The sequence below is a fragment of the Pseudoliparis swirei genome, chromosome 9, assembly GCF_029220125.1.
Source record: "Pseudoliparis swirei isolate HS2019 ecotype Mariana Trench chromosome 9, NWPU_hadal_v1, whole genome shotgun sequence".
Lineage (NCBI taxonomy): Eukaryota > Metazoa > Chordata > Actinopteri > Perciformes > Liparidae > Pseudoliparis > Pseudoliparis swirei.
In genome coordinates, this window is record NC_079396.1 from 27157237 (window position 1) to 27182236 (window position 25000).

The window sequence follows — 25000 nt, forward strand, 5'->3', positions numbered from 1 at the left end:
TTAGGAAGTCATGACTCATGTTTGGTTTTGGTCTTTTCGGAGGATCTGTTCAAATTTTTTTTTTACAGTAGCTACAAATTACATCATAAATTACTTTAAAAGCAGGGTCTCTCTCTCTCACTCTCTCTCTCTCTCTCACTTCCCTTAATGAAATCCAATAAGAGAGCGAGTTACGATGCGTAATCTGAAGGTTGAAATGTAGCCTGACAAGTTGAGAGAGAATCCAGATCTGAAGAGAAACCGTTCCATCGAACCGCCGGCGGAGGCTAAGTGAGGGGGAGGGGGGGGGGGGGGGGGGGAGGATCCTTGTCTGTTTTCTTATTGGCTTATTTTGACAGCAGACTTCCTCTAAGTGGGTCAGGGAACATGAGAGGATTTAAAGAGCACCCACGGGAGCCACGCTAAGACACTGCAGCACAGACAATAACGTGCAGGAAAGGATCCATATCGGCTCAGATTCCCCCCCCCCCCTGATTTAACCTTGGTTTAGTCCGAGGTGGAGTAATGAGGATCATTAGGAAGCCGCCAACGTGTGTGTGTGTGTGTGTGTGTGTGTGTGTTGCTCTTGCTTACATCGTTGGGGATGAGCAGCTCCTGAGACGTCTGCGTGTTGGAGTCCATCCCTGAGAGGAAGAATGAAAACACACCAGATATTCTACATTTTAATATTCATTCATCTCCTTTTTTAAGTCAGTGATGACACACACAACTGGCACTGATCTGGGGGGAGGGGCTGTTAGATATAATAAAGCAGTTAATTTCTATTTTAATAGAGCGGTGTTTAACACGGCCGCTCGCTCTCCTCCCGCCTCCCTCGTCCTCGGGGTCTGACGAACATATCATTTCGCTTAATGGAAAATATAAGAAACCCTCGTCTCCTCCTTCCTCCTTCCTCCCTCCTCACTGACCCCGGGAACATTATCTAAAAGGTGGGCTGGAAATCTAATTGCAGATGGAGGAGCGACATTTTGAATGTGACCTCGTGGTCCACACACCGGGCATGATGGAGGAGGCCGGCTGGGCCATCGGGCCGAGAGCCTGGTGCTGCTGCTGCTGCTGCTGCTGATGCTGATGCTGCATGGACAGCTGATGCAGCTTCACCATCTGAGACACAGGGCACAAGCTCAGCATGTAAGTGTATATGTGTGTGAGTATGTAAGTATGTAAGTGTGTATGTGTGTAAGTATGAAAGTGTGTAAGTATGTAAGTGTGTATGTGTGTAAGTATGTAAGTATGTAAGTAAGTATGTGTGTAAGTATGAAAGTGTGTAAGTATGTAAGTGTGTATGTGTGTAAGTATGTAAGTGTGTAAGTATGTAAGTGTGTAAGTATGTAAGTATGTAAGTGTGTATGTGTGTAAGTATGTAAGTGTGTAAGTATGTAAGTGTGTAAGTATGTAAGTATGTAAGTAAGTATATAAGTATGTTAGTATGTAAGTGTGTAAGTATGTAAGTATGTAAGTGTGTATGTGTGTAAGTATGTAAGTGTGTAAGTATGTAAGTGTGTATGTGTATAAGTATGTAAGTATGTAAGTGTGTATGTGTGTAAGTATGTAAGTGTGTAAGTATGTAAGTGTGTAAGTGTGTAAGTATGTAAGTGTGTAAGTATGTAAGTATGTAAGTATGTAAGTGTGTATGTGTGTAAGTATGTAAGTGTGTAAGTATGTAAGTGTGTAAGTATGTAAGTATGTAAGTAAGTATATAAGTATGTTAGTATGTAAGTATGTAAGTAAGTATATAAATAAGTATGTAAGTAAGTATGTGTGTAAGTATGTAAGTGTGTAAGTATGTAAGTAAGTATATAAGTATGTTAAGTATGTAAGTATGTAAGTAAGTATATAAATAAGTATGTAAGTATGTGTGTAAGTATGTAAGTGTGTAAGTATGTAAGTGTGTATGTGTGTAAGTATGTAAGTATGTATGTGTGTAAGTATGTAAGTATGAAGGAAGTATGTGTGTAAGTATGTAAGTGTGTAAGTATGTATGTGTGTAAGTATGTAAGTGTGTATGTGTGTAAGTATGTAAGTATGAAGTAAGTATGTGTGTAAGTATGTAAGTGTGTAAGTATATAAGTCTGTAAGTGTGTAAGTATGTAAGTATGTAAGTGTGTATGTGTGTAAGTATGTAAGTATGTATGTGTGTAAGTAAGTATATAAGTATGTAAGTAACTATATAAATAAGTATGTAAGTAAGTATATAAGTATGTAAGTAACTATAGAAATAAGTATGTAATTCTGTAAGTGTGTAAGTATGTAAGTATGTATGTGTGTAAGTATGTAAGTGTGTAAGTATGTAAGTCAGTAAGTAAGTAGGTAAGTATGTAAGTATGTAAGTAAGTAGGTACGTATGTAAGTTTGTAAGCATGTAAGTAAGTATGCAAGTATGTATGTAAGTAACTATGTAAGTATGTAAGTAAGTATGTATGTAAGTATGTCAGTAAGTATGCAAGTATGAATGTGTGTAAGTATGTCAGAAGGTAAGTAAGTAAGGATGTAAGTAATTAAGTATATGTGTAAGTATGTATAAATGTATGTAAGTATCGAAGTCAGTAAGTAAGTAAGTATGTAAGTAAGTATGTAAGTATGTTTGTAAGTATGTAAGTATGTATGAATGTATGGAAGTCAGTCGGTAAATAAGTATGTAAGTAGGTAAGTAAGTAAGTAAGTATGTAAATAAGTAAATAAATATGTATGTAAGTATGTAAGTGTGTATGTAAGTGTGTACGTTTGTAAGTATGTAAGTTTGTAAGTAAGTAGTATGTATGTAGGTAAGTAAGTAAGGATGTAAGTAATTAAGTATGTGTGTAAGTATGTATGAATGTATGGAAGTATGGAAGTCAGTAAATATGTAGGTAAGTAAGTAAATAAGTATGTAAGTAGCTAACTAAGTAAGTATGTAAGTAGGTAACTAAATAAGTATGTAAGTATGTAAGTATTTTACAATACACGGTAAATGATGGTGCAATAAAATAATGAGAGTAGATAAAAAGAAGGTCATAGAATATTTAAATGAACCAGATGCCAGTGAGACGTCCTGAAATCGGTCACTTCCTACCTCTGAGTGTGGAATGCCATATTGGTTCTGCAAAGTGTAGGCCTGTGAGGGAGAGAGAGAGGGAGGGAGGGAGGGAGGGAGAGAGAGAGGAGGGAGGGAGGGAGGGAGAGAGAGAGAGAGAGAGGGAGGGAGGGAGAGAGAGAGAGCATCCTGCATTAGGGAAATGACGGCAATAAAATCAGAATGGACCCCCGCGGGGCGATAAATCCTGTGTGCACGGATTTAGTTTTCCAGAAGAGGTTTGATGAGGGTTTTGGTTTTTAAAAAGTAAATCCAAGATGGCGACCTGCATGTACGCCACGACTCGGCCATCGATGCCTCTGATTCATGCTTTATTTATTCCTTCTAATTTTTAAATGTCTCGTTTTAAATTAGAAATTTCGTGTTTTATTGTTTTCGTACACGTTTTTATTTGTTGTCACTGCACCGACTGATGAGTCAGCAACTTCATTTCCTTGTTTCTACGGCGACGGTCATCATCCTCACTCATTCATTTCATTACTTTTAGAAGAAAAAAACTTCCTCCATTGTTGACGGTCGAAAAAATAAAAAAACGCCCCAATAATTAATTTTCTCTATAAAACCTCGAGAGAAATGTTTTTACTTTAATTCGACTGAACCCTTTAAAAATTATTCTCCTAAAACCTTTTGATATTTTAGAAATATTTTACTTTCTTTCGAGCCCTTTTTTTGTTTTGTGTGTGTTGTAGCACACAAAGTGACCCCCCCCCCCCCCCTCATGATCCTAAATAATGCGGTCCCATACGTTGACCTCTCTCTAACGTAATTGTCTCTGTCTGCCGGCTCTAACTGGACTCCGCCTGGCGCCAGCTGTCTGCCTTCTGTTACCGGGGGTCCTCACGGCCACGAGCCGGAGGCGGGAGAACCAACACAAACACGTCCGATGAGCAGCGGCTAATTACATTAGCATGAGTCGGCTAAATTGTGACGTCTTCGCCCCAACAATTAATTTTTATTTTTTGGGTGGTGGCGGTGTTGTTGGTGGTGGTAGCGTTGGTGGTGGTGGAGGTAGTGGTGGTGGTGGTGGTGCAGGCGTTGGTGGTGGTGGTGGAGGCGGTGGTGGTGGAGGTAGTGGTGGTGGTAGTGGTGGTGGAGGTGCTGGTGGTGGTGGCGTTGGTGTTGGTGGAGGTAGTGGTGGTGGTGGAGGCATTGGTGGTGGAGGTAGTGGTGGTGGTGGAGGCGTTGGTGGTGGTGGTGGAGGCATTGGTGGTGGTGGAGGTAGTGGTGGTGGTGGAGGTGGAGGCGTTGGTGGTGGTGGAGGTAGTGGTGGTGGTAGTGGTGGAGGCGTTGGTGGTGGTGGTGGAGGCGGTGGTGGTGGTGGAGGTAGTGGTGGTGGAGGTGCTGGTGGTGTTGGTGGTGGTGGCATTGGTGTTGGTGGTGGTGGAGGTAGTGGTGGTGGTGGAGGCATTGGTGGTGGAGGTAGTGGTGGTGGTGGTGGTGGTGGTGGTGGTGGTGGAGGCATTGGTGGTGGTGGAGGTAGTGGTGGTGATGGTGGAGGTAGTGGTGGTGGTAGTGGTGGTGCTGGTAGTGGTGGTGGAGGTGCTGATGGTGTTGGTGGTAGTGGTGGTGGTGGTGGTGGTAGTGGTGGTGTTGGTGGTGGTGGAGGTAGTGGTGGTGGTGGAGGTGCTGATGGTGTTGGTGGTGTTGGTGGTGCTGGTCGTGCTGGTGGTGTTGGAGGTGGTGTTGTTGGTGTTGGTGGTGTTGGTGGTGGTGGTGGTGGTGGAGGTGGTGTTGGTGGTGGTGGTGGTGGTGGAGGTAGTGGTGGTGGTGGAGGTGCTGATGGTGTTGGTGGTGGTGTTGGTGGTGTTGGTGGTAGTGGTGGTGGTAGCGTTGGTGGAGGTGCTGGTGGTGTTGTTGGTGCTGGTGTTGGTGGTGTTGGTGGTGGTGGAGGTAGTGGTGGTGGTAGCGTTGGTGGAGGTGTTGGTGGTGTTGGTGGTGGTGGAGGTGCTGGTGGTGTTGGTGGAGTTGGTGGTGGTGGAGGAGTTGGTGGTGGTGGAGGTAGTGGTGGTGGTAGCGTTGGTGGAGGTGGTGTTGGTGGTGATGGTGGTGGTAGTGTTGGTAGCATTGGTGGAGGTGGTGGAGTTGGTGGTGGTGTTGGTGGAGTCGTGTTTCAGGAGAGGGGCAGAACAATAGCTCCAGCTTTTAACGCTCAGCTGTTGTTTTAAAAACGCCTCGACAGACGATGGACGGTAGATCTGGACATACCGCACAGCCCCCCCCCCCCCCCACACACACACACACACACACCACATTCATTCTGTAGATATTTATAGGTGCAGAGAACAAAGAGGTGTCGGGTTACCTGCTGGAGGTCCAGGCCGGCCTGGCTGACGGAGTACAGAGGGTGGGGTGCAAAGTCTGACGCCTCGTACACCTGCAGGAGAGAGAGAGGAGCACGCCCATTGTGCATGTGAGGAGGAGTGAGCGTGAAGGGGTTCCTACTGGCTAGAAACATGGAGGCCCCCCCCCCCCCCACACACACACACACACTCTTGCCACAGATCATATGTGGGCTCCACGTCAGCACACCTAACAGGCTTATGGGCCGTGACTCATCCTTGGCCTCCATTCCCACTTCATTTTATAACCCCCCCCCCCCCTTTCACACAAACATCCCCTTACATTAACGCCCCCCCCCCCCCTCGTCCCCACGCTTTCATTTGCTGATTATTATGGAGGTAAATATGAAAACTCAAAGCCGTCGCATGAACTGAGGCACACACAGAACATGTGACCGCCTCCAGACCCGCCGGCATCTTGTGACTTGATCCAAGGAGGGAGGAGAGGAGGGAGGAAGGAAGGAAGATCTGTCCCTTCTCAAACAGCGGCGTCTGTGCCACTCACGCCCACAGTCACACAAACCCAATCTGGTTGTATAGAAGTCTATGCTTCGTGTGTTAAGGCTGTATTCTCTCTCCTGACCACCAGGGGGCTCCTCTGGTTGTATAGAAGTCTCTATAGTGACTCTACTTCTCTTGATGTATTCCCTCAGTAAACATTGTAAACATGAGTTTATGTCTCAGTCTCTAGTTTCAAGTCTTCTTCTATACAGCATGATGTCATCATTTATACTTTATGGTCATTTTGAGTCAAACAGACCATAAAGCAGGGGGCGCTTTAGGGGCGGGGCTTAAGGTGATTGACAGGTCACTACGTCGTTTCTACTTCCAATATCTGTTTTAGTTTTCTTTCATGGTTCCTCCTCCTCCTCCTCCTCCTCCTCCTCCTCACATGTGTTTGAATCCCTCACCTGGTTCCCTGCGATGAGGAGGGCGGCCGGCGAGGGGCTCGGCCGGTAGGGGATGGTCGCGCCCTTCGGGGGAGACTAAGTGAAGGAAAGACAAGACGGAAGAAAAAAAGGCCGGAATGAACCTGGTGGTTAGATCCGGTGAACGAAGCCTTCACATCCGGCGCGGCGCCGGCATGCGAGACGCTTAAGTGCAAATGGCGTGCGACACAATAACACTTAACGACGAACTAAACTGCTAATGACGCGACATTATCCTCTTCCTCGTTTCCCCCTTTTGATGATATTAGTCACTCGCTGAATTATTGAAGCCGAGCAGCGAGCGCTCCGGTTGGAAATAACATAAGCTCCGAGCTGCGGCGGTATGTGTGTGTGTGTGTGTGTGTGTGTGTGTGAGAGCGCCCTGTGGATGAATCAAGCATCCACTGACGGGGAGACATTTTATAAGATCACAAATTCTTCAAACGCCAACGAGCAGAGGAGATTATGCAGAGCACACGCCGCGCGCGGCTTATCGCAATGTCGCCGACGCGTCTTTTTTTTCGGAGCGCGGAGCGTCTTTTTTTCTGCCGGGACGAATTCCTCTATAACTTTGCATGATTTAAAAAAATATATCTCAGAAGCCGAGAGCGAGAACAGAATCCTAATGAAAGGAGGGGAGCCAAAACCAACACAAGAAGAGGACCTGAACGCACCGGGAGGACCTGAACGCACCGGGAGGAGGGGGGGGGGGGGGGGTGATCAGGTTGAGCTGCAGGCCGGTTTGTTTTCAGTGAGCAGCTCGGTGACCTCTGACCTGAGAGCTGCAGGTCGTTTCCTTTACGATGTCACAACGCGAAAAAAAAACATGAAAAAAGAGCGACGCACTTCGTAGGAGCGGTCGGGGAAATCAACGCGCATTCCTTCAGCACTTAAACTAAACTCGTATTAAACTGAAAAACCTCGATTTGACTTTACGTGCGTTGTTAAATGCGTTTTTTAAATGCGTTCCTAAATGCAATCTTTATATGTTTCTTAAATGCGGTCTTTATATGCGTTGTTGAATGTGTTATTTATATGCTTTTTTTTAATGCGATCTTAAAATGCGATCTTAAATGTGTTTTTTACATGCTGTTTTTATATACGTTGTTAAAAGCAGTTTTCATATGCATTCCTAATGCGGTTTTCATATGCGTTTTTAATGCGATTTTAAATGCAATCTTAAATGCGATCTTTATATGTTTCTTAAATGCGGTCTTAAAATGTGATCTTAAATGTGTTTTTTATATGCATTTTTTATATGCGATCTTAAATGCGATTTTAAATGTGGTCTTTATATCCGTTTTTTAATGCGATCTTAAATGCGATCCTAAATGCATTTTTATATATGTATTTCTACGCGTTCTTAACATGTGGTTGCAAAATAGTTTCTCCTTCGGCTCTCTTGCCAAACACACCTGTCTGTACTCAGGTGATGTCTAGTGACGTCATCATCATCATCATCATTTCAGCGATACGTCAACGTGATCAACTGTATTTCTGCATAGTTGTATCTATGGATCATAATGTACCCACATGGGTGAGATCCGGTATCGGTAAACACAAATCGGTGTCACGTCTACGCTCTCCCGTGATATCTCATCTCGCATGTCGGATAACGATAATGCAGAAAACACCGCGTTGCGTAACACACACGACTCACGCTGCATGCCCACAACGCTTTAACCTCTGCGGCGCCCGGAACAGAGCGAGCATGCTCGCCGGTGAAGCTCCTCCTACCTCCAGGATCACCGTGCAGATGAGGCGGACGCACTGGATCACGGAGTCCTGGCTCCCGGATATCGTCACCCCTCGCTCGGTGGAGTTGGGCAGCAAATCCCCCGCCACCTGGATCTGAGCCCCGGTGCTCTGGGGGTTTAAAAAGAGGATCAAAGATTACTTTGGCTTCCAGAGACGAGTCGCCGGCGCCCTCCTGACCTTTTTAAAGCCGCGAAGACCGACTGAGCCGTGGTGTGTTTCTAACGGCAGGTCGGAGATGAATGAAAGGTCACCCATGATGCATCTCTCCCAATATTTTGCCGATGCATAGATATATAAAGCATGTCTGAAAGACTTATGCCGATGCCTCTGGGCGACCGCACGCTTTTGTCATCGCCAACGGGCCCGTGGCAACCAACACGGGACAACACAAGGCTGTAAGCAAAACCAATTGTGTGTGTGTGTGGGGGGGGGGGGGGGGATAAACATGACGGGAAAACCAGACTGGATGCCGGTTGGCGAAGGTAAAATGAGAGAGAGAGAGAGAGAGACAGAGAGAGAGACAGAGAGAGAGAGAGACGCTATTTGTGGAGCTGAGCTGAAGTCGAAAGTCTGGCAACGGATCTGAAGCCGGTTTAATCCGGCTGCTGACCCCCTGCTGAGTCGTAGCGTTTTGTTCTGCGCTAAGTGATCCGGCCGGCGGCGTCTCGCCGACTTCCCCCGGCCTTAATGGCCTTAATCAATGTTTCCATTCCGGTGCCAACGCAAGCGAGCGAGTGCAAAAGCCGCCACTCAAAGATCTCGGCAACTATTGGACGTTCGGTCTCGGTACCCAGAGGATGAACCTTCGTGACTTTTTAGACGATCAAATATCTACGGATCTGACGTTCTTAATCGGTCTCGGCTGTCGTTGGGCGTTTCCTGCTCGTAGAAGGCGGGGCTACCTAGGAACGAGTCTCGGTACCCAGAGGATGAACCCTCATGACTTTTTAGACGATCAAATATCTACGGATCTGAGGTTCCCAATTGGCAAAAGGTTGGAATACCCAGGAACGAGACGGCATTCATGAGGTTCCCGGTTTCCCTTAATGGCCTGAAACCATTTTTTCATCCAGGTGCCAACGTGAGAGAGTTACTTCCGTCTGGAGGAAAGATCTCGGCAAATTTGGATGTTAAGTCTCGGTCCCAAGAGGATGAACCCTGATGACTTTTAGGTGATCCTTTTTCCAATATGCTCGACGATCAAATATCTACGGATCTGAGGTTCCCAATCGGCCTCGGCTGTCGTTGGGCACTTCCTGCTCATAGTAGGCGGGGCTACCCAGGAACGAGTCTCGGTACCCAGAGGATGAACCCTCATGACTTTTTAGACGATCAAATATCTACAGATCTGACGTTCCCAATCGGCCTCGGCTGTCGTTGGGCGTTTCCTGATGACTTTTAGGTGATCCTTTTTTCAATACCCTCGACGATCAAATATCTAAGGATCTGACGTTCCCAATCGGCGTTCCCTGCCCGTAGAAGGCGGGGCTACCCAGGAACGAGTCAGCATGTTCGCGCGGTTCCCGGTTCCCCTCGTCTCAAAAGTCGTTTTTGGTTCGACGGTCTAAGGAAAAGAGTTGTTTACGTTTCATTCTAAAGCTAAAACGAGAAGCTAATATCCTCCTCCGGTAGAGTCTGAAGCTTTTAAACGACGTCACTGGAACCTCGTGACGTGAAGTCTCGTGACCCCGCCGGAGTTCCTTTTATGGACTATATTATAAAAAAAATAAAAAAATCATTTGTAAAGGCTATAGCTCGCCGAAAAATAAGTGCAGTATTGTGCAATAAGCAGTCAAAACTGCATCCGGTTGCATTTTTGCAACGTTCAATCCCAGAATGCCTTTCTTCTGTTCACCTGAAGCTCTGACAAAATGAGTTATTATAGCTTTTTACTGTAGATATAATATGATCACCACATTTCTCAATCTCTAAACTTCGATTATGCTGCGATACGGAATAGAAGAACGCCTAAAATGTATTGATGTCAACGGAAGGACTTGCATTATTAATGTGGTGGCAAAATAAATAAACCACAACGAGGACAAATGTGGGGAATGAAATGTCTGCAGTTTATTATCCCTCCTCATCTCCTGCATGCAGATTTGTCCTCTTCATATTTCGGTGTCAGTGTGTGTGTGTGTGTGTGTATGTGTGTGTCGTGCTCACCTCTCGGATCTCCTTTATCTTGGCCCCCCCCTTCCCGATGAGGGAGCCACACTGGCTGGCCGGGATGACCAGCCGCAGGGTGACCGGCGGTTTGGAGCTGATGGTGCCGTTGGCCACCAGGGCAGTCAGGTCCTGGAGGGGAAAGGGGGGGGGGGGAGAAAAGCCACCAGAGGGTTTTATCTCCAATTCCACAGGAACGTAAACACACTTTGTGTCCGTGGTCCTTTCTCGTTCAGCCAATTTGCCGAATGTGTGGAATATTAATATCCCCAAGTGAGTCTAATGTGGGATCTGGACTCCAGTGCAGGTTTTGTGGCTCCGCCCGGGACCAGAATCCATGTAGGATGATGAAGCTTGTGTTGTGCTTATTCTCTCAGCTGTCATGTTTTTCATATATATGTATGTATATATATATACATATATATATATAAAATGATATATATATAAATATAATTAGATATATAAATTCATATTTCTATAAATAAATACATATATTGTTTTATATATATTTATATATAATAATTTATATATATATATATATTTATATATATAAATATATATATTCTAATTTTCTGAGACAGTCCTGTATATATAAATATAGACATATATAAATGATGAAGCTTGTGTTGTGCTTATTCTCTCAGCTGTGATGTTTTTCATATATATATATGTATATATATACATATATATATATATGTATATATATATATTAATATATGTATAAATTAATACATATAATTTTCATATATATTTATATAAAAATATTTATATTTATATATATATTTATATAAATATAAATATAGACATATATAAATAAATCTATGAAGTATAAAAATATAGACACATGCATATAAATAAATATATATTTATAGATAAATATGTATACATATTTACATATATGTATATATATAAATATATCTATGTATATATATATATACATATATACATAAATATATATTTAAATATATATATACATATATATATATATTGATATTAATATATAAATATATTTATATATATGACATTGGCCAAAATCTAACTTTGAAATTCTGGTAAGAATGAGAGTTTGCAATTTAGGGATCCCCTAAGATTCAAGTGCAAATTATTCATTAATGTACAATTGTTATAGTCGGTTCATTATGGGGGTGGTGATGATTTATGCCTGCGTTGTTTTCTGTCCCAGCCTGTTGGTTGTGATGCTATGTTGTGCATTATTTGTATAGTTTGAGTTGAGTGTGTAACCCCCCCACCCCACCAAAAAGGTGATTATTCCCCTTTTTTAAATTTGAATTTTGAATTAAATGCGTCACGCTTACAATAACTCAAGAATGGCGGTAAATAGGTGAGTGCAAAAGAGAATATATTTTATTTTAATGAACACTGCACCGCGCTCCCGGTGTTTACCTCGTTCCGACGTATTAACCACGGCGGAGATGGACAGCCACCGCGGGCAAGAGCCGGCCGCCGACGGCTCATTAGCAGACGGCGAGCTTTATGAATCCTTCTCATTAATGGGGCGGTGAAGAAAATGGACAAAATAAAATTATATAAAAATATATGTCTATATATATATACATATATATATAAATATATATAAATATATATATGTATATATAAATATATACATATATATATATAAATATATATAAAAATATATGTATATATATAAATATATATATATATTTATATATTGTGGCTGACCTGACCAATCTGAGAGGAGCTGAAAAACGGAAACTAAATAGCAAAATATTCATTCTGTCTACTCTGTTGTGTTTTATAATGTTTGTATTCATTCATATTATTATTATTAATATTATTATTAGTATGGCTTATTCTTTTCTTTGTATTCCCTTATATACATATATTTGTTTCTTTTGCTCTAAATTCACCTTATCCCATCAATTTATTCAGACTACTTCTTTTATTCATTTATCTTTCTTAACTATCAGATGTGCATTCGTCTCTTCACCTTCTCTCCATTTTTTCCTTTTTTTGGTTTTTAATCATTTTGTAAATCTCCTTGAATTGAATTTTCGTTCTTTGAAAGGTGCTTTTGATGGATGGCCCGACACTATTATGAAATTTAACAACTCACTGTACATCGTGTATATTTGAAATAAGTCCAAAACGTTTCAACATCTTTTTATTAGCTTATTATGCTAATGAGCGGCGTGCTGCGCGGCGTGCTGCGGTCTTACCTCCTCCAGCTTGTAGGTGATCATTGTGAAGGCTCTGAAGACGCAGTCCGTGGAGCCGGTGATGGTGATGATCCTCTCTGGACAGGAGCCCTCGGAGATGTTGACCCGAGCGCTGCTCTGTGTGGGGGTCAGAGGTCAAGTGATGGTCAACGTTAACGCTTAAGAGCTCGACGTTGTTTAAACATGTTTTAAATAAATATCTAAATAAATACAAATATATATTATAATGTATATAATACATATACATAATAATATATATTATAGTATAATACATAATATGTATAAATAATAATATATATTAGAATGTATTTAATATATATATATATATTATAGTATAATAGAAATAATAATACATATTACAATATATAATATATATACATATTATATACATAATAATATATATTATAATATACAATATGTATACATAGTAATATGTTATAATATACAATATGTATACATAGTAATATATATTATATTATAATATATATAAATAATAATATATATTATAATATAATATAATATAATAATATAAATAAATAATATATATTATTATGTATAGAATATACATAAATAATAATATTATACATGAACCATCCTTGAGAAAGTGGTCGCAAATCAGTTGTGTGACTTTCTACATCATAATAGTTTATTTGAGGAGTTTCAGTCAGGATTTAGAAAACACCACAGCACCGAGACGGCACTGGTGTAAATTACAAATGACCTCTTAATGGCAGCAGATAAAGGACTCCTCTCTGTCCTGGTCTTGTTAGACCTTAGTGCTGCATTCGACACCATTGACCATGACATCCTGTTACAGAGACTGGAGCAGTCGATTGGCATTTCAGGCACGGCACTAAGTTGGTTTAAATCCTATTTATCAGATCGATCTCAGTTTGTATTTGTAAACGATGACGCCTCGATAACCACCAACGTTAGTCACGGAGTTCCACAAGGTTCTGTGCTTGGACCAATTTTATTTACCTTATACATGCTTCCTTTGGGCAATATTATCAGGAAACATTCCATAAACTTTCATTGTTATGCAGATGATACTCAACTATATCTATCGATAAAACCAGAGGAGAGCAACCAACTCGGTAAAGTTCAAGCATGTCTTAAAGACATAAAAACATGGATGACCTGCAACTTCTTGATGTTAAACTCAGACAAAACCGAAGTAATTTTAATCGGCCCTGAGCACCTCAGAGATCAATTATCTGGTGATGTGGATTCTGTAGACGGCATTGCCCTAGCATCCAACACCACTGTAAAGAATCTTGGCGTTATCTTTGATCGGGACTTGTCCTTTAACTCCCACGTAAAGCAAATCTCAAGGACTGCATTCTTTCATCTACGTAATATTTCAAAAATCAGGCACATCTTGTCTCAAAAAGATGCAGACAAATTGGTTCACGTTCGTTACTTGAGACTGGATTACTGCAACTCCTTATTATCAGGCTGCTCTAATAAATCTCTTAGGTCCCTCCAGTTGATCCAGAATGCTGCAGCTCGTGTTCTCACTAAAACTAAGAAAAGAGATCACATCACTCCTGCACTAGCTGCTCTGCACTGGCTCCCAGTAAAATCAAGAATCACTTTTACAATTATTCTCTTAACGTACAAAGCCTTGATTGGTGATGCACCATCATATCTTAAGGAACTTGTAGTACCATATTGCCCCACTAGAGAGCTACGCTCACTAAATGCGGGACTACTTGTAGTTCCTAGAGTCTTAAAAAGTAGAATGGGAGCCAGAGCCTTTAGTTATCAAGCTCCTCTTTTATGGAACCAGCTTCACCTTCAGTCCGGGAGGCAGACACAGTCACCTCGTTTAAGAGTAGACTTAAGACCTTCCTCTTTGACAGAGCTTATAGTTAGGGCTGAATCAGGTTCACCTGGTCCAGCCCCTGGAGACGCTGCTATAGGCTTATAGCTGCCGGGGGACGTTTAGGATGCACTGAGCACCTATCTCCTCTTTTCTCTCCTTAGGGATGAATTTTCATCTCTCAATCACACGTTACTAACTCTGCTTTCTCCCCGGAGTCCTTTTGACTTCACGTCTCATGGGGTCATCGGACCCTATGAGACGACATAGATCCTATCTGCTGATGGATCATCGAGGTCTGGGTCGTGGAATTCCTGCTCCTGACTACACCACTGTCCTGTTGAGACTCCGCCCACTGTTGAGACTCCGCCCACTCCTCCTCCCCACCGCCATCTGCCTGATGGATCGTGGAGGTCTCCATCGTGGAATATGCCTACTATGAACTATTCATCCACTCTAAATCTGTCCTTCTGTACACATTACATCTATTGTTCTTTCCATCCTGGAGAGGGATCCTCCTCTGTTCTCTCCTGAAGGTTTCTTCCCTTTTTTTCCCCCTGAAGGGTTATTTGGGAGTTTTTCCTGGTCCGATGTGAGGTTTTGGGGCAGGGATGTCTATGTGTACAGATTGTAAAGCACTCCGAGACAAATTTGTAATTTGTGAGATTGGGCTATACAAATAAACTGAATTGAATTGAATTGAATTGAACCCGACTCGTGGTCGTCCCTCGTCATGTAAGTTGGACTGACAGCTGTCACACAGAACAACAACAACAACAACAACAACAACAGCACAAAGCATTAATGATGGTGGACACAGTACCTCTTCTCGTATTCGCTTCACCGTCTCTCCTTTCTGGAAAGAGAGGAGAAGATGGAGGACGGCGTCAGACAGAGTCTCTTAAGTGACACCGGCGATGTCGAGACCACGAAAAGTCTGATTGGGAATTTAGCGTGAACGAACGGCGGCGTCCTGCGCACGGCCGGAAGGAGGCGCACACCTGCTGTGTGTGTGTGTGTGTGTGTGTGTGTGTGTACACCAGGCTGTCACAGCTCAGCTCCCCCTCTGACGATCACAAGCTGTGTCATCTCACCCACCGCCCTTCACTCTTTTTTCCTTCTTGTTTTCTATTCTCTCCCCCTGTCTCTCTCTCTCTCTCCCCCCCCCCCTCTCTCTCTCTCTCCCCCTGTCTCTCTCTCTCTCTGTTCCCCTTGTTTTAATTTCTTTCTTTCCCGGCACTCTATATTTTCCTTTTTTGTCTTCTCAGCGTTGTCTTTTTGTCGGTGTCGTATTACGAAGGGCGAACGGAGCAGCGTCGAGGAGCCGGGCCCCCGGGGGCCCACGAGGGCCTCGGGGTCGATGCACTGATGCTTTAGTTTAATGGATTATTGGGGAGAGTTTTTGGTGGTAGTGAGTTTCGTTTCACCCGTTTCTATTCAAGACTCAAATGTATATGTATATATGTAGATATAGTAAATATATATATATGTATTATATATATATATGTAGATATATTATATACATACATATAAATAATATAAATATATATATATATATATCATATATATCATATTTTTCATATATTTATAATATATACAGGACTGTCTCAGAAAATTAGAATATTGTGATGAAGTTCTTTATTTTCTGTAATGCAATTCAAAAAACAAAAATGTCATGCATTCTGGATTCATTACAAATCAACTGAAATATTGCAAGCCTTTTATTCTTTTAATATTGCTGATTATGGCTTGTAAGAAAACTCAAATATCCTATCTCTAAATATTAGAATATCATGAAAAAGTATACTAGTAGGGTATTAAACAAATCACTTGAATTGTCTAATTAACTCGAAACACCTGCAAGGGTTTCCTGAGCCTTGACAAACACTCAGCTGTTATAAATCTTTTTTTTACTTGGTCTGAGGAAATATTAAAATTTTATGAGATAGGATTTTAGAGTTTTCTTAAGCTGTAAGCCATAATCAGCAATATTAAAAGAATAAAAGGCTTGCAATATTTCAGTTGATTTGTAGTGAATCCAGAATGCATGACATTTTTGTTTTTTTAATTGCATTACAGAAAATAAAGAACTTTATCACAATATTCTAATTTTCTGAGACAGTCCTGTATGTATGTATATATATTATATAGATACATATATATATAATAATATAATATAAATATATATGATATATATATATATATATATATATATTATATACACACATATATATATATAATATAAATATATTTATATATATAATATAAATAATATATATATATATATATATATATTATATACATACACATATATATAATATAAATATATATGTGATATATATGATATATATTTATAATATATATGTATATACATTTATTATATACATAGATATATATAATATAAATATATATATGTATATTACAATATATATCATATATAAATAACATATTTATATCGGAAGCTGTATCTTCATGATGTTATTGTTGTAAAAGTGAGGTACATCTAAAAAATACATGATATTTAAAGTGGATCTTTTGTGTAATTCTTAATGGAGAAACTCAGTTTTTATCGCAGTGGAGTTGAGTGCAGCTAAGCATCTGTTTATCATTATGGATTTTAAGTCTTTTTTTTAAAGCCCAACCCCCTCAGTGTGTCTGCAAATGAATTCTGTCCCTTGGACAGATGTAGCCGTTGACCCTCGGCTTAGATCAATAGAAAATAAATACAATATTTGTCTCCGATCCTAGCATTTAACAAAATATCAACCTCGTGTCCCAAATGATTAATACTTTCATAAATATATGTAGTATTTTGTGTAGAAGAATTCTCACCTTTCCTATGATGCTGCCGACCTCCTAGAACAAAAAGAGACAACGGTAATTTCATTTAATACATCCTTAACCCTTGTGTTGCCTTCGGGTCATTTTGACCCGATTCAATATTTAACCCTCCTGTCGCCTTCGGGTCAATTTGACACGATTCAATGTTTAATGTCGGTGTTCTTTCGGGAGTCAACAAACAAACATAAAGTACCTCACACTTAAACTTGGAAAACAATATTAATTCTAATAATTTTCTGGAGATTTTAATAGCTGGGGTCATATTGACCTCAAGGGTAAAATATGTTAGTAAATATAAAGGTAACAGGAGGGTTAAACATTGAATCGGGTCATATTGACCCGAAGGCGACAGGAGGGTGAAACATTGAATCGGGTCAAATTGACCCGAAGGCAACACAAGGGTTAAAGAATGATGTCATTCTTTAAAATAATGTTTCCGGCATGTGATTCACGCGGCCTGCGGGCGCCGCTCGGCCGATGAGCTCCTACCTTTCCGTGCATGAGCAGCCGGAGTGTGAGGGTCACCCCCAAGCCCCCGTCCGCAAAGTCCTGCTCACAGTTCATGGCGATGTGGGCGTGGCATGAACGAGGCTCATCCGCCGGGCACGCAGGGGCTCGTTCTCCGGGCTCTCCCAAGGTCCTTCAGTGCCGCTCTGGGAGAGAAACAACAACAACAACAACATTATTCCCATCCAAAGAATTTCTATCCTACCAAAGGAACGCGTGAATCTACAAGAGTAGAGTTGTTGCGTTAAAAAACAAATCAAACTGCTTGTTGACTGGAAAAAAAGAGGAGAAAATGTCCTTCCGGCGTACACAAAGTTTATTCAAATTTAAAAAATTATAATAATTCCTTCTGTTGTAGGGGTCCAATTATGGAATAATGTTTAAATGGATGTAACAATGGTGAACTCCTTTTTGGTTTTCAAGGGAATTATTTATAAAACAATTCTTGAGAGATATAAATGTGATTGAAATGTATTTATATGGAAGATGTATGTGGAAGTATGTCTGTATGTATGTGTTTATATGTATACATATATATATGTATGTATATATTTATATAGATATATATTGTTCTTTTTAATTTTTCTGTTATTTTTTCTTTATTTTATTTAATGATATAAATTCTTTATTTTATATTAATTTTCTGATTTATTTGATATTAATTTAGGATAGGAATATATCAGCATTTTCTGATTCTACCTGTTTTGTTTTGTATATTATATAGAATAATATTGGATTGTATTTGATTTGATTGACTGAATAAAATAAAATTACACATAAAATACACATAAATATGTAAATGTGTTGGCGTTTCTTCGTGGGTTTCTAGATTTAGAGTCGGAGGAAAAAAGGTTAAAAACTAAAAACACACTTCTCGGGGGAAGGATTGATAGCGCGCGATCGGCTATGCCGACGATGTGACGCCGTCACGTCAGAAACGTGACGGACCTCGCATGGCAGCTCTGGGAGAGAGAGAAACAACAACAAAAACAACAACAACAACGCAAATAACATTACTACCATCCGAAGAATGTCCATCCTACCAAAGGAACACGTGAGTCGACAGACGTAGAAGACGACGTGAACGGCGAGACGCGGCGTGGCGCTCAAAAACGAAACAAGCTGCTCGTCGACTGAGGAACACGAGGAGCGTGCATGTATTAAATCTATTAAATCTATAAAATTTATAACATTTATTAAATTTTAAAAATGAAGAAAATGTAGAAAATAAAAAAAGGAAACATTTATATAATTTTTATTATTTTATTATTATTTTCTGTTTGTATCACTGGGTGAATAAAATAACAACAATAATATAATTACAGTTACAGCTACGCCGACGATGTGACTCGGTTTGCGTCAGAAACGTGACGGACTTCGCACGGCGCGGTGATTAACGAGCGAGTCGCCGCTCGGTGTCGGCGCGCCGTGGGTATTATCGGTTCATGGAATAATTCACGTTTCCTCTTGATTTATATTTGCTTTCGTTCGTCAGCCCGGACAGGAGGAACACATTTATATGCGACGCATAAATATAGCTGCAGAGAAGATGATGCGTGATGAGCGTGAAGAGGAGCTTCCTGCTTCAGAGAAGGGCGGCCGATAAAAACATACATATATATATATATATATACTTGTTCATATGTCTATATATATGTATAAATATATATACATATATATATATGTATATATATGTTTATATATATGTATTAATATATATATACATATATAAATATGTATATATATGTATACATATGTAGAAATATATATATACATATATATATATATACATATATATATATGTATAAATATACATATACATATATATGTATAAATATATATATGTATAAATATATATACGTATATATATAAATATATATACGTATATATATATATATATATATATACGTATAAATATATATATGTATAAATATACATATACATATATATGTATATATATGTATAAATATATATATGTATAAATATATATACATATATATATATATATACATATATATATATATGTATATATATATATATATATATATATATGTATATATATGTTTTTATCGAAAAATGTTGTGCCAATCCATCAAGTAATTGATGAGATATTTCCATGTGGACCAACGAGGTGATCGGTTGCTTTGACGAATCTATGAATCTTTATCGTATCGGCTACAGTACGATACTGAAAAAATATGAGGAAGAAGAAGAAGAAGAAGAAGAAGAAGAAGTTAGCGTGCCGCGGTGCGTTCCAGCCTCCTGTAGACCTGGTGAGGAGATCATGTTTAATAAATGGACTTTTATTTTAAATGGGATCTGAACCCCCCGAGAGAGGCCGGTTTGGAGGCGGGGCTTATTGCTTCCGCTCGGAAGGCCGCCCTGATTTATTTATTCATGCGCCTGAAATGCTTTTGCGATGCTTTAAGCTACGAAAAACGAAACCCTCTTAAGATCCGGCGGCTCGGGTTCGGCCGACCGTGTTGGTGTTTTTAAATTTGTTATATTCTCCTCCGTGGCCTGCGGATGCTCGCCGGACGCCGCGCCCTGAACACGTGGCTTTAACCTCGTTACATATGCGAGAGAACTGGAGGAGGAGGGGGGGGGGGCGGCTACAATGTTAACCCTTTGTGTTTCTTATTGCATTAGGAGACTCGATGCTTAGAAGGGATCATTATGCGGCGCTCTGTGGGTCGATGACGAGGCTCCGGGGTCCGTGGGAGGCAACAGAGCCCCTCTTGTTCTGAACCAGGACCTGATCGCCAAGTACAGACCGCAGGCGGCGGCGGGATGCCAAAGATACGGCGAGAATGGCAGAGGGGGCGGGGCCAGAGACGACGCCCGCCGTCGCCGACTGAATCCAGCCTAAGGGGAGCTTCTCCATACAGGTTACTGGTCGCCAATAGCCGTTATTTTATATATATTATATATATATTATATATATACACTACCGTTCAAAAGTTTGGGATCACTTAGAAATGTCCTTATTTTTCAAAGAAAAGCATTGTTTTTTTCAATGAAGATAACATTAAATCAATCAGAAATACACTCTATACATTGTTAATGTGGTAAATGACTATTCTAGGTGGAAACGTCTGGTTTCTAATGAAATATCTCCAGAGGTGTATAGAGGCCCATTTCCATCAACTATCACTCCAGTGTTCTAATGGTACATTGTGTTTGATCATCGCCTTAGAAGACTAATGGATGATTAGAAAACCCTTGAAAACCCTTGTGCAATTATGTTAGCACAGCTGAAAACTGTTTTGCTGATGAGAGAAGCTATAAAACTGGCCTTCCTTTGAGCTAGTTGATTATCTGGAGCATCACATTTGTGGGTTCGATAAGACTCTCAAAATGGCCAGAAAAAAAGAACTTTCATGTGAAACTCGCCAGTCTATTCTTGTTCTTAGAAATGAAGGCTATTCCATGCGAAATTGCAAAGAAACTGAAAATGTCCTACAGCGGTGTGTACTACTCCTTCAGAGAACAGCACAAACGGGCTCTAACCAGAGCAGAAAGAGAAGTGGGAGGCCCGGTGCACAACTCAGCAAGAAGACAAGTACATTAGAGTCTCTAGTTTGAGAAATAGACGCCTCACAGGTCCTCAACTGGCAGCTTCTTTAAATGGTACCCCCAAAACCCCAGTGTCAACGTCGACAGTGAAGAGGCGACTCCGGGATGCTGGCCTTCTAGGCAGAGTGGCAAAGAAAAAGCCATATCTGAGACTGGCCAAGCAAAAGAAAAGATTGGTATGGGCAAAAGAACACAGGCATTGGACAGAGGAAGATTGGAAAAAGGTGTTCTGGACAGATGAATCCAAGTTTGAGGTGTTTGGATCACACAGAAGAACATTTGTGAGACGCAGAACAGGTGAAAAGATGCTGGAAGAGTGCCTGACACCATCTGTCAAGCATGGTGGAGATCATGTGATGGTCTGGGGCTGCTTTGGTGCTGGGAAAGTGGGAGATTTGTACCAGGTAAAAGGGATTTTAAATAAGGAAGGCTATCACTCCATTTGGCAACGCCATGCCATACCCTGTGGGCAGCGCTTGATTGGAGCCAATGTCCTCCTCCAACAGGACAATGACCCAAAGCACACCTCCACATTGTGCAAGAACTATTGAGGGAAGAAGCAGGCAGCTGGTCTGCTGTCTGTAATGGAGTGGCCAGCACAGTCACCAGATCTCAACCCCATTGAGCTGTTGTGGGAGCAGCTTGACCGTATGGTCCTCAAGAAGTGCCCATCAAGCCAATCCAACTTGTGGCGGTGCTTCAGGAAGCGTGGGGTGACATGTCAACAGATTACCTCAACAAATTAACAGCTAGAATGCCAAAGGTCTGCAATGCTGTAATTGCTGCAAAAGGAGCATTCTTTGACGAAAGCAAAGTTTGAAGAACAAAATTAATACTTCAAATACAAATCATTATTTCTAACCTTGTCAATGTCTTGACTCTATTTTCTATACATTTTGCAACTCATTTGATAAATAAAAGTGTGAGTTTTCATGGAAAACACGAAATTGTCTGGGTGATCCCAAACTTTTGAACGGTAGTGTACATATAAAAATAAAAGGGGTTAAAGGGTTTTCTACCCCTCCGCTAGTCTTCTAAGGCGATAACACAATGTACCATCAGAACACTGGAGATAGGCCTCTACACACCTCTGTAGAGACTTCATTACACACCAGAGAATAGTCATGTACACATTAACTATGTAGAGAGAGTATTTATGATTCATTTAATGTTATCATTATTTTTTAAACAGTGCTTTGAAAAATAAGGACATTTCTACGTGACTCCAAACTTTTGAACAGTAGTTTATACAAACGCTGAATATTATAAACGCTGAATTTAAAAAGGGACAGCACACCCTCCGTCACCCCGCCCCCAAAATTAAAAAAATCCCTATTTTTATTGGTCCACGGATGCCCGTTCATCAGCGCTTGACATCTTTAGGAGGCGTTCGTCCCTGAGAGCCGACGCGTTCGCTTCCCCTCCTCGGTCTGACGGGGACATTTTATTTTTCTTCTCTTTTGGCTGCGAGTCAAAAGCAAACCTCATAAAAATAAGCACGATATTTTACAGCGGACGCGTTCACACTGTTTCGTTTTCTATTTAATGTGCGACGAGAAATATGACTGCTTGAGTTGAAAGGGACAGTCATCCCCTCCCCCTCCTCCCCCCTCCCCCGGTTACTGGAAGACAATATTCACAGACCGCGGTTGGAAGAAGCCGTTTTTTTCTTCCCGTCATCGAGGTGTGCAGGATTAAGCGTGAGAGAAAGTGGGTCACGTCCTCCTGGAGAGGCACGGCATGCGTATGTACGACCATATGTCAGAGTGTCCTCGAGCGAGACCCCGACTACCCCCCCCCACACACACACACACACACGCTTGGGATGGGTGAAATCCAGCAGTTAAATGATATATATATATATATATTAGGGCTGTCAGCGTTAATTCTATCACGTTAATTTGGCGCGTTAACGCACTAAATATTTTAACCAATTAACGCCTTTGTTTACTTCCGTTGTTTTTACACTCAAACCGAGTGTCAAGCCGCGGCAGTACGGATTAACACTGTTTCCGTTTTTAAAACAATTATTTTTCCGTGAAAATAAGGAGCAGAAATCAGTTTAACTCGTGGATGAATCAGTCGGTTTCCTCCTGCTCCTCCTTCCTCCCGTCTCCCTCTGATCCACAGAGGAACGAAGGGGCGACGTGTCGGGGAAAGAACTCGTCACACGAAACCTTCAACGTGATTGGTCAATCCGTTTGTCTGTCAACATTTTGGGGAAAAAACAACCAATGAACACTCAGTAAATCACAAGGACCTCCCACCTCACGGGTGAGGCTCATTAGCAGCCTGTCAGTCAGAGAGCAGAGAACATGGCACCAGGACAATGAGCCTCATTGAATAGAGCTGAGATTGTTCTGGAATGTTTGATGTAGAACACGTGGGGGTGTGTCATAAAAGGTGAATTTAATTTTTTTTGTAAAATGGAGAACATGCCCCCAGCTTCCAGAGGGTTAACGTGACATATGTGAATGTCAGTCAGTTACCAAGGCCACTGGTTCTGCTGCTGTTCAATGTTAAAGATGACAGGACCAATGGGGTCTCAATATACTTCTTTTTTTTTTACTAATCTGATGTTTCACTGAAGAAACAATTTATCATCCACAATATGAAATACCTCGCTGGCACTTTATAGGTAGGAGCCTCTTTGAAAACACAGCTCTGTGTGAAGTTTGGTCTTTAAAAAGAATGAACTTTTAACTTTTAATTGCGATTAAAAAATGTGCGATTAATTAGTTAATTTTTTTTAATCGATTGACAGCCCTAATATATATATATACAATGACATTGTCAAATAGCAAGCAGTTCTATTATAATGAAGAGAAGGCAGACACACATAAATACATCTAGATTAGTAAATGGCAGGAGGAATATGTATTTTAGATTTTGAGGTGGACTTTCCCCTTTTTAATGGTTCATACTTTTTCTTTCCTTATATCGGACCTTTAAAAAAATTGTATGTTGAAAAATAGGAACGTGTGAAAAAACGTGATTGACCGTCTACCAGAAGTGCTCAACGCGCTCGACTTCGAGTATGAAGAGGAGGTGGAGGGGGAGGGGGTTCTTACTTCCTTGAGGCAAACATCAAAGATGTCTCAGATAAAAGCAACTGGCAAAAAATACCTCGCTTGTCATCAGCTTCAGCTAGCAATCTTGTTGTTGTTACTGTTGTTGTTGTTATTTTCTGGGCATGTTTTTCGGGGAGCATCCACTCCAGAGAGCCAGCGGAGATGAAAGGGATGCTGTGCAACCCGCTCAGAGGAAACGAAGGACATGCCGGATAGAAGCGGGGTCCCCACCGATTGCACTGTGCGTGTGTGTGTGTGCACGTGTATGTGTGTGTGTGTGTGTGCGTTCGATAAACACACAGAGTCAGAGAGGATAGGATGTCCCTCGGGTGGGCACATATAGATCGGGAATATTGCATGGCAAGGGCAAGAGGTGAAAGATATCCCCCCCCCCCCCCACACACACACACACACTCACACACACTCACACACACACACACACACACACACACACACACACACACACACAGACACACACACACACACACACACACACACACCAAGTGACATGTGACATGCACATGTCTGTGTGCACCAAAGCAAAGCAGACACACATACAGCTGCTGGTGGGATGAGAGAAGGCAACAATGCTCTGACACACACACACACACACACACACACACACACACACACACATACATACATACACACACATACACACACACACACACACACACACACACACACACACACACACACACACACACACTCACACAC

General features: G+C 41.1%; 1 protein-coding gene across 2 annotated transcripts in view; it reads right to left on the bottom strand.

The window, feature by feature from the left end:
• The window catches only part of pcbp4 (poly(rC) binding protein 4), a 37581-nt gene that overhangs the window by 6351 nt on the left and 6230 nt on the right, over positions 1 to 25000 (bottom strand). For both annotated transcript variants that reach the window (XM_056422550.1, XM_056422551.1), the window contains exons 2-12: positions 17619 to 17782; positions 17121 to 17144; positions 15112 to 15144; positions 12464 to 12580; positions 10266 to 10397; positions 8079 to 8207; positions 6324 to 6398; positions 5376 to 5447; positions 3053 to 3094; positions 996 to 1104; positions 574 to 623 (exon numbers count right to left, since the gene is read on the bottom strand). In XM_056422550.1, coding sequence (XP_056278525.1) covers positions 574 to 623; positions 996 to 1104; positions 3053 to 3094; positions 5376 to 5447; positions 6324 to 6398; positions 8079 to 8207; positions 10266 to 10397; positions 12464 to 12580; positions 15112 to 15144; positions 17121 to 17144; positions 17619 to 17693 — 858 coding nt within the window. In that variant the 5' untranslated portion in view covers positions 17694 to 17782. The remainder of the gene's footprint in view (positions 1 to 573; positions 624 to 995; positions 1105 to 3052; positions 3095 to 5375; positions 5448 to 6323; positions 6399 to 8078; positions 8208 to 10265; positions 10398 to 12463; positions 12581 to 15111; positions 15145 to 17120; positions 17145 to 17618; positions 17783 to 25000) is intronic.